This window comes from Anolis sagrei, chromosome 3 (genome assembly GCF_037176765.1).
Source record: "Anolis sagrei isolate rAnoSag1 chromosome 3, rAnoSag1.mat, whole genome shotgun sequence".
Lineage (NCBI taxonomy): Eukaryota > Metazoa > Chordata > Lepidosauria > Squamata > Dactyloidae > Anolis > Anolis sagrei.
In genome coordinates, this window is record NC_090023.1 from 72950137 (window position 1) to 72960967 (window position 10831).

Consider the following 10831-nt stretch of genomic DNA (forward strand, 5'->3'; position numbering starts at 1 on the left):
TCATTTTATCAGTTTTTTCCTGGTTACATGGTTTCAGATGCTGAATAAAGGAACATTATAGAAGTTTGGATTAGCCATAATTACTACTGGAAGAGACTTAACTGAATCATGACTAAAATTTCTATATGAAAGAAATTATAAATACTGGATTTGTACCAAATACCTTCACTATAACTAAAGGATATCTAGCGATAGCTCTTACGTGTGTTTTTTTGTTTGTTTTTGTTTTTTTGTCGTGTCAGGAGCAAGTTGCTTCTGGTGTGAGAGAATTGGTCGTCTGCAAAGACGTTGCCCAGGGGACGCCTGGATGATTTGATGTTTTTATGCTTGTGGGAGGCTTCTCTCGTGTCCCCACATGAGGAGCTGAAGCTGATAGAGGGAGCTTATCCGCCTCTCCCCGGATTCGAACCTGCGACCTGTCGGTCTTCAGTCCTGCCGGCACAGGGGTTTAACCCACTGCGCCACCGGGGGCTCCTCAGCTCTTACGTAATAATCCAGAAATGCAGTCCTTCAAGCCATTAGTTTTCAAAGAGGGATATATAGATCTCTACCCGAGCCTTCTTTCCACCCTATGCAACTACTGTTATATTTATAATAAGTTGGGGAACATATAATAAATCAGGGGAAACCATATTTATAAAGAATACATACCTTTTGCTGTTCGTAGCAAGGATTGCTTTCCTGCACCCAACAATGAATTTACTCTCGGAATGCTGGGTGGAATCTCCTTATCCAGTATAGGGCCAATCCGCTTGCAAATTTGCAATAAGTGATCAGGAGCCACATGTTTGTTGCATAAAACCTGACACAAAAACAGGATTTAATTTTCAATTTCTACAACCAATAAAATACGCAATAATGTTTCCATAGCTTAGGTTATCAAAACCAATTGTATATTAACTGTATCGGCTCCAAATTCTATATTTCTTATCTGCAATTATCACCACTCAAGGTTACTCACCAAAAAAATCTCAGAGTGCTCCAAAACAGAATATGTGGGAGTGAGTCTACACTCTCACATATTCTGGTTTCAACCAGAGGTCACTCCTGGATGTCTACGAACCTCTGTACTATAATAAGGGGTAAAACCAGCTAACCCATTTTTACCCTGCATTATAAATTGGGAAGTTCTACAGAGCAGCCCTGCACTTAAGCGTTAGTGTGCACAGCTGGAGCAGCTCTAATTCGAATCAGTACACTGTCCACATGCCCAGTGCCATCATCCCCTTTTCCCCGTAACTGTCTGGAAAGGACAAACATTGGCCTCACTGGACAGTTCAAATTCCACTGCTGCTGCTCGGGTGGGGAGCAGGGGAGGGAGATATAGCATCTGAAGAGCTCTGCAGAATATGGAGCTGGACCAAAACAGAAATGTTCAGGATCAACCCCAGATTCAGGTGTACATAAAGACTGCAACCTCACTTCAATTATTTGAACAAAAAAGATTCAAAACCCCCACAAGGTCAAGCAATATTAGCTCTGGCTAGTACTTGGATGGGAGACAATCAACAAATAACAGGTGCTTTCAACTATAGGCCCTTCCAGTCAGACTCTATATCCCAGGATCCGATCCCAGGTTTTCTGTTTATCCCAGACTATCTGGCAGTAGGGCCTCATATAATCCAGGTTAAAAACGAAAACCTGGGGTCAGATCCTGGGATAAAGGGCCTGTCCGGAAGGACCCCCCATTTCAGAAGAAGGAACTAGCAAGACCACCTCTGAATATTCCTTGTCTAAAACAATTCTATGAACATTCACAGACTTGCCATAAATACTTTGATCTGAATCTTTTATGGAACTGAATTTTAATGTATTTGTATAATTTTATATAGTATTTGTGTGTTTTTAACTGTTATGACCTACCTCGAGCTGTGGGGAGAGGCCGGTAAAAAATAAATGATTATTGACAGGCAAATACCCAATTGTGATAGTACTTATGAAGACTAATTAATAGGTAGATATGCATACGATAACTATCAATGAAAGTCCATCAATGAAAGTCCCTCCCGATCACTCTATTTAAATAGGTAAAACACTCTAAAATGCATTCTTTATCCATGTTTAATATTCATACAATAGAAACTAAGAGCACAAAGGTCACTCAAAAACAAAGCAAAGGCGAGATTCTAGTTTCATGGTGCCACATACCAAACACTAAGCATAAACTATATTTCAGATTGGTTATCTACAACTACTGTAAACTGTTTGACATTCTAGCCTCTAACAGCTCAAGTGTCTAACGGAAGCACTTCAGAAGAACAAGATGATTTTTGGAAACCAGCAAGAAAGCACTGACAAATTAAAACTGTTTAGGAGAATTTTCTATAGAAACTAAAAAATAAAACATCATTTCAGGGTACATCTTTAGTCTTTAGTTGGAGCCTGAAAACGTGGTTGTTCCAGTGTGCCTTCCCAGAATAAGGAGAACTCTCAGCAATATGTCCTCACAATGCACTTTAATACTGACTTAGGATGAACTGTGCTCCCTCATTTCTCTCCAAAAAATCCTATCCTATATATATTTTACCTTGTTCACATAAGCATATTTTCAATTTTAATCTATTCAATCTATTACATTTGGCCCGGCCATTTTTAAAATTGTTTATGTGACTATTGATTGATTTCTGTTTATGTGATTTATATTATTTGTATTTTATTGATTGTTTGTTGATGTTGTGTTTATTGATGTTTTGTCTGATGTACTTTGGGCTCGGCCTCATGTAAGCCTCAACGAGTCCCTTGGGGAGATGGTAGCGGGGTACAAATAAAGATTATTATTATTATTATTATTATTATTACATCATCCTAAGATACAAAATCTGAAAAGACAAACACGGGTCACACACTGTTACACTCCACCATTTTTATTGTGTCAGAAGCAACTTGAGAACATACTGCAAGTCACTTCTGGTGTGAGAGAATTGGCCATCTACAGAGATGTTGCCCAGGGGACATCCAGATGTGTTGCCATCCTGCTGGGAGGCTTCTCTCATGTCCCCCCAAGCTACAGCTGACAGACAGGACCTCACCCCATCTCGCGAATTCAAACTGGCAACTTTCGGGTCAGCAACCCAACCTTCAGGTCAGCAGTCCAGCCAGCACAAGGATTTAATCCAGGCATGGGCAAACTTTGGCCGGCTGTTAGGAATTGTGGGAGTTGACATCCAAAACACCTGGAGGGCCAAAGTTTGCCCATGCCTGGTTTAACCCACTGCACCACCGTTGACAACATACATCCTCTGTTCACTGAATCCCATGTATGGCTTTTGTTAACCACAAGAATAAATACCTTCCATTAGTAGCAAAGTACAGATTAAATGAAAGAGCGTGTTTCTTCACTTAACAAACAAATGCTTATGGTTTTCCAAGTAAACCAAAATTTAGAGAACTTTTAAAATCTCACCAAGTCTTCATAACTTCTGCCGTGCTCGTTTCCTTCCCAATCCAATCTTTTAGGAAGCAACTAAAAATTAAAACAAGGAAAATAAAGATATGGGGAGATCATGGCACAACAGAATATCATAGAATCACAGAAGAATAGAGTTGGAAGACACCGCATGGGTCATCTAATCCAACCTCCTGCCATGCAAGAAAAGCACAAAGTATCCCTGACAGATGGCCACCCAGCTTCTGTTTAAAAGTTTCCAAAGCAAAAGTTTTCATCTTACTTCAAAGAAGAGAGCTCCACTGCTGAACAGTTCTTATGGTCAGGAAGTTCTTATGTCCAGGTGGAATCTCCTGGAATTTGGACCCATTGCTCTGAGTCCTAGATTTAGATCTTCTGGGGAGGCCCGGCTCTCAGTCCCACCACCATCACAGGCGTGATTGGCAGGGACGAGAGAGAGGGCCTTCTCAGTGATTGCCCCTCAGCTATGGAATTCCCACCCTGGTGAGATTAGATCGGCTCCCTCCCTCCTGTCCTTCAGAAAAATGGTTAAAAACTTGGCTGTGGGAACAAGCCTTTGGGACAGTGCAATAAGGCAACAATATAATCCAGTATGGCTGATTTGAGATGGTTTAAAACAATTGTTTTTAAAGCAGACACAATTGATTTTAGTGTTTATGTGTATTTATCGTTTCTTCTGTGTTCCGGTATTGAATGTTTGCCATATATATGTTGTTCTCCACCCTATATGTTGTGCTCTCTCAAGTCGCTCCTGACACAAAGAAAAATAACCCCTTCGGGGGGGGGGGGGGGTTCTTCATGACAGTAGCGAATTGAGGAACTGCAAGTCGCTTCTGGTGTGAGAGAATTGGCCGTCTGCAAGGACATTCCCCAGGGGACACCCGGATGTTTTGATATTTTACATCCTTGTGGGAAGCCTCTCTCATGCATGGGGAGCTGGAGCTGACAGAGGGAGCTCATCCATGCTCTCCCTGGAGTCAAAAAATAGTCTGCAGACCATCCAGCCCAACCCCCTGCCATTCAGGAAAAACACAATCAAAGCTCACTAGACAGATGGCCATCCAGCCTGTTTAAAAGCCTCATAAGTAGGAATCTTCACTACACTCTGTAGCAGGGAGTTCAAATACTGAACAGCTCTTACAGTCAGGAAGTTCTTCCTAATGTTCAGGTAGAATCTCATATTATCTGCTTTGAACTGGAACATTTGGCAGTGTGGACTCTGATAACCCAGTTCAAAGCAGATATTATGGGTTTTTCTGCCTTGATATTCTGGGTTATATGGCTGTGTGGAAGAGCCCCCCCCCCCCCCAATCTCCAGGGCAGCAAAAAAACCATGCCTGCTCCCTCTTCCTTATGACAGTTTCACATATTTATACATGGCTATCATGTCTCCTTCTCAACTGTCTCTTCTGCATATTACAAAAGCTCGCATAAATGTGGTAGAATTTTCTTTAAAAGGCGAGGGTAGTGGAATGAAGTCTGAGAGGAGTTCAAAATGATTAAAACGAAGAGAAAGCGTCCAACCAACCTGGTGCTCTTCCAGTTCTTGCACTAGCACCTGCAGAGGAAGAAGGAGGGGGAAAAAAGAAGACTGTTTTGAATAAGGTTTAAAAAAAATGCTGACCGAAGGAGGAAAGGGGGCGCTGTGAAGCCCTTCAGTTTGTGTTGGGGGGGGGGGAGGGGGGTGTGAGGCTGGGTAATAATTCAGGAGGACTCACCTCTGCTGCTCTCTTGCAAGGCCCAGTGGTCAAGAACCGAGCTATGAGGAAGTATAGTTCTAGGAGAGAGAGAGAAAGGGAGGGAGGGAGGGAGAGAGAGAAATGAATTCACAGCTGGCGACGCTGGGGCAGCGTGGGAGGGGAGGCTGAGTGGAGGGGGGACTTCGGTGACTGCAATTCATAACCAAACAACACCAATGTAAGATGGCGGCGGGGAGGCGAGCGTTCGCTTCCTCAGCTTGTCCCGTCCCTCGGCTCTTTCTCCCTGCCTCTCTCGTCCTGTTCTGTATTATTACCTGCTTCAACGAGTGGCGGGGAAGCAGCGCTCAACGCAGAACGAGAGGCCGCTGGCGGAGGCGACAACTCGGCCATATCCGCAGTAGCGGCCGCTGTTGCCAAAACAAGATTAGGACTCAAAAGGCTCTGTCTGCCGCGCCAGGCCTAGCTCGACGTCATCCTCCCGGCGCGTGCCCCCTCCCTTTTTTCCCCTCTCGCTCTCCCCCCCGCCCTTCGCTCTGTATTACGTATACTGGATATAAATCTGGGAGGGAGGGAGGAATGGTCGCGCGGACGGGTAGCATGCGCGCGCACACAGACCAGCCAACCGCCCCTTGCCTGTCTCGCGACAGAGCGAGAACGCGCGCGCGCGCCACCGCCCTTCTCTAAAGCCTCGCGCTCGAACATTAATCCTCCTCCCTCCTGCCCGCTGCTGCTGCTGCTGCCATTAGCGCCGAGAGGCCTCACACGGCTCTCTGACGTCACCGGGGGGGAAAGGGGCGGGGGTCTCGGCTGGCGGGAGGAAAAATAGTCCGCCTCCGACTGTCAGCTGAGAGGACTCGTGTGACGATTTCTCTTTAATAGAAGGAGAAATATTCACACGGCAGCGTCTCAGAAAGTACGCCAGGCCCGTGTTTCCTTTCTTTTCCCCGTCAATGTGGAGGTTGAGTGTGTTCTGCGAAGGAAGTGCAGCGCGGAAGGAGACACGTCTATGGCGGCCGAGGAGACGCAACGTCTCAAGAAGGAGGTCTGTGGCGAGCTCCCCTCTTCGCTTTCCTAGGCACAGAGGCAGTCCCTGCAAACATGAATATATATATACATAAATAATCACGACGGCAGCGACTATGAAGGAGGGGGCATATCTATCTATCTATATATATATAAATGCTCTGTGCATAATGAGTACTATGATGGCACACCAGGAAGATCTAATGAGAAACCTAAATGTGTCTGGCTATTTTCTCAGTGACCATCGGTATGCCCTGATTACTGTAATTCCCCCAAAATAAAACTCTACAAACAAGATTAAGTTCAACAATTGTTTACTGAACAATCAAGGTATAAAAGTACAGTTTGATTATGATGGTATAGCTCTGAGGTAAAAAACAACTATAATTTCTATGAGGTAAATATAACTATTAACTATTCTTTATTACAAACTCTAAGGCAAATATGTGTTATCTATGAACTCTTTGTCTATAAGGCAAATATAAACTATCTATCTATGAAACATATATTGCTACAACTATTCTATGGCAAATATGACTACTAACTATGGCGTATTCTATAATCTATAAACTTTGGCAAATATTATCTATTCTATGGCAAATATGTGATAAGGATGGCCTGCTCAAATTGCTAGGCCAGACCAGACACTATCTGGCAACTATCTATAAGCTATGACCAACAAAAAATGCCATAAGTTCTATCACCAGCCCATTCTGGCTCTGAGTCAGAATGGGCCGCACCAACTGAGCTTGGACTCTAGGGGGAACCTAAGCTTCTCCCCTAAACTCGGCAAAATGGAACAGTCCAACTTGGAAATAAACAGGCCGAGATTTCACAAGTACCTTAAAAACAAAGGAACCAATGAACGAAATCACACCAAATTTGGCAACAAAACGTCTCACAACACAAGGAATGACCATCACTCAAAAAATTATGATTTTGCCATTTGGGAATTGTAGTTGCCGGGATTTATAGTTCACCTACAATCAAAGAGTATTCTGAATTCCACCAAGATGGAACTGAACCAAACTTGGCACACAGACCTCCCATGACCAACAGAAAATACTAGCAGCGTTTGGTGGGCATTGCCCTTGACTTTGGGAGTTGTAGTTCACCTACATCCAGAGAGCACTGTGGACTCAATGATGGATCTCGACCAAACTTGGCACAAATATTCCGTATACCCAAATGTGAACACAGATGGAGTTTGGAGGAAATAGACCTTGGCATTTGGGAGTTGTAGTTACTGGGATTTATAGTTCACGTACAATCAAAGAGCATTCTGAATGAACCCCACGAATGACAGAACTGGGGCAAACCTCCCACACAGAACCCCCCTGACCAACAGAAAATACTTAAGGCCATCCAGTCCAACTCCCTTCACCAGGGCAAGAAAACGTAATTAAAGCCCTCCTGACAGAGAGCCATCCAGCCATAGATATAGATATATATGATTCATACACACAGAGATAAAGTATTATAGATTTGAAAGGAACTCCTAAACATGGACAATTATATGTTGCATGTTCCAGAGTAGGCAAACCAGACAATCTCTATGTCAATTCTGTCAAAGAAACATCAAGAAATACAGTTTACCCACAAGCATAAAGACATTACATATATTAGAAACCAGCACTTTCTAATTACTTTATTTTCCAGATCACAAGACTGGGCCACAGCAATGCGTGGCAGAGGACTGCTAGTATATATATATGCCCCCTTTAACATCTCATAGTTGCTACCGTCGTGATTATTTGAAAGTTAAGTAAAGGCATTGATTTTGAAGAGGGGTGTATTCATTTATTCCGCATCAAAAGCATTTCCTAAATTAGTATAGAACTTGTTTATAAAGCTATTGTCCCCCCGACCCTGCTATATGCCTGCGACTCTCTATAGCAAGGGTCCTCAAACTAAGGCCCAGAGGCCAGATGCGGTCCTCCAAGGGCATTTACCCGGCCCTCGCTCAGGGTCAACCTAAGTCTGAAACAACTTGAAAGCACACAACAACAATCCTATCTCATCAGCCAAAAGTAGGCCCACACTTCTCATTGAAATACTAAGTTTATATTTGTTAAAATTGTTCTTCATTTTAATTATTGTATTGTCTTTTGCACTACAAATAAGATATGTGTAGTGTGCATAGGAATTCATTCTTTTTTTCAAATTATAATCTGGCCCTACAACAGTTTGAGGGACTGTGACCTGGCTCTCTGTTTAAAAAGTTTGAGGACCCCTGTAATAGGCGGTCCATGGTTTGTTCTTCTCCACACTGACATGTCGTGGACTCCACTTTGTGGCCCCATTTCTTAAGGAGTCTGTGATTAAAAAAAAAAAAAGGTTGGCAACCACTGACCTAGAAGAATCCTTCTATGACTCTGAAGCAGAGCAGACAACTCCGCATCTGTATGTTTGTCTGCACAGAGGAAGAATTGTCAGAGGCTACAGACAATGCAGTCACAACCTCACTACCTTTGAGGATGCTTGCCATTGATGCAGGCGAAACGTCAGGAGAAATGCCTCTAGAACATGGCCATATAGCTCGAAAAAAACCTACAACAACCCAATGCAGTCACTGTTGCCCGTTTTTGGTCAAAAGATATTATTTAGCCGCTTATGTTCCTATTTTTAGCAGTTTTATACTAATTTAGGCAATGCTTTTGATACGAAAAAAATGAATAGTTAGGCGATCCCTGGTTGACCGAATAAGGCGAAATGTCAGGAGAAATGCCTCTAGAACATGGCCCTATAGCCCAAAAAAACCCACAAGAACCTAGAATAAGATTGTCTTCCAAGTTCAGTGTACTGGCAGTGGGTATGTAGGTGACTGGAGCCCTATTCTTGGCCCGCATGTTCTGCAGTGAAGGTATCGGTTTCCACAAATTCTACAGCACTGCTGCTCACAGCTGACCTCCAGCTAGAGCGCTCAAGGGCCAGGGCTTCCCAATTCTTTGTGTCTATGCCACAGTTTTTAAGGTTGGCTTTGAGCCCATCTTTAAATCTCTTTTCTTGTCCTCCAACATTCCGTTTTCCGTTCTTGAGTTCGGAATAGAGCTGAGGCCAAACCCAGAACTCCCTGCCTTCAAGTTGATCTGACTCGCAGCAGGGAGTTCCTCAGTTCTCCCACTTCGACCAACCACATGAACGTGGGCACAGCAGCAGCTGCAACTCAGAAGCCTTTTCATTTCTTTGCCTTTTTCCGCTTCCTAACATTGTAACTAATCCCCCCAATAAACAGGTATCAATTAATTGTAACCTTTCCCTCTCCATAGTGGTACTTTGTGTCCTTTACTGCTGAACGTCAAAAAAACCAAGATTATGGCAACAAGAATGATTGACAACTGGAAAATAGAGGGAGAAAATGTGGAGGCTGTGACAGACTTTGTATTTCTAGGTGCAAAGATTACTGCAGATGCAGACTGTGGCCAGGAAATCAGAAGACGCTTACTTCTTGGGAGGAGAGCAATGTCCAGTCTCGATAAAATAGTAAAGAGTAGAGACATCAGACTGGCAACAAAGATCCGCCTAGTCAAAGCCATGGTATTCCCTGTAGTAACCTACGGATGTGAGAGCTGGACCATAGGGAAGGCTGAGCGAAGGAAGATCGATGCTTTTGAGCTGTGGTGCTGGAGGAAAGTGCTGAGAGTGCCTTGGACTGCGAGAAGATCCAACCTGTCCATCCTCCAGGAAATAAAACCCGTCTGCTCACTGGAAGGAAGGATACTAGAGACAAAGTTGAAGTACTTTGGCCACATCATGAGGAGACAGCAAAGCCTAGAGAAAACAATTATGCTGGGGAAAGTGGAAGGCAAAAGGAAGAGGGGCCGACCTAGGGCAAGATGGATGGATGGCATCCTTGAAGTGACTGGACTGACCTTGAAGGAGCTGGGGGTGGTGACGGCCGACAGGGAGCTCTGGCGTGGGCTGGTCCACGAGGTCACGAAGAGTCGGAGACGACTGAACGAATGAACAACAACAACACTGCCTCAAAACTTCTCTTTCAATAAACCTTTGTTCTCCCGGGCTGCAGATGGCTGCCAGCCCTCCTGGGATGCGATTTTCGCATCCCGGGGAGGCCAAAACTGTGTTCCCTTAAACTGTGGATACGGAAACCCCTCGGGCCCCCGTATCTGCAAGTCAACGGATTACTTCAAAAATTGTGTCATTCTTCCCTTGGGTTTTGCTCCGCTGCCCCTCCCGCCCTTTAACCTTTTTTGCCTCTGAAATCCCAGCTGTTTTTCCAAAGATGTTGCCTCACTGCCACCATTTTGTGGGTGTCCAAGAAGCCTGCTGATCCTGGGAAACTGTCGCGGTCAACCCATGGGATCCCTAAGATGTCAGCGGGCCGCCTTGGTGTGGAGGGATCTGTAGTTCTCTCCATGGATCTCGATATTCAGCATTGGTGGATGGCCATAAGGACTCTGTGGACACTGGGACACCTTTTCCCACTGGCCTTTTCTGGATTTTACAATTTTGAACAACTTTCCCAAACTTTCAAGAACTTAAAAAAAACTTTATGGAACTTTTCCCCAAGCCCTATGGAATCCCCTCTCATGATTGAGGGATGATATGATTTCATGCTTATGAACTTATTCTGGTGGATTGGTGGGTGGGATGGGTGTATATGAAATTCCCTAATGCTTCATTATTCCTTATGTATCTCCCTGACCCCTGTGTGTATGTTTTGTATATGAAATATGGAAAG

The 10831-nt window shown here is 44.1% G+C and overlaps 1 protein-coding gene across 5 annotated transcripts in view; it reads right to left on the reverse strand.

Annotated features, from left to right (window-relative positions):
• BRWD1 (bromodomain and WD repeat domain containing 1) overlaps positions 1-5610 on the reverse strand; it is a 69074-nt gene extending 63464 nt beyond the window's left edge. For 4 of the 5 annotated variants that reach the window (XM_060770323.2, XM_060770320.2, XM_060770321.2 and 1 more), the window contains exons 1-5: positions 5421-5605; positions 5125-5183; positions 4935-4964; positions 3404-3463; positions 652-802 (exon numbers count right to left, since the gene is read on the reverse strand). In XM_060770323.2, the coding sequence (XP_060626306.2) occupies positions 652-802; positions 3404-3463; positions 4935-4964; positions 5125-5183; positions 5421-5496 (376 nt within the window). In that variant the 5' untranslated portion in view covers positions 5497-5605. Of the gene's footprint in view, positions 1-651; positions 803-3403; positions 3464-4934; positions 4965-5124; positions 5184-5420 lie in introns of all 5 variants that reach the window. The other variant, XM_060770322.2, reaches the window with a different exon arrangement.
• Positions 5611-10831: the final 5221 nt, after the last annotated feature.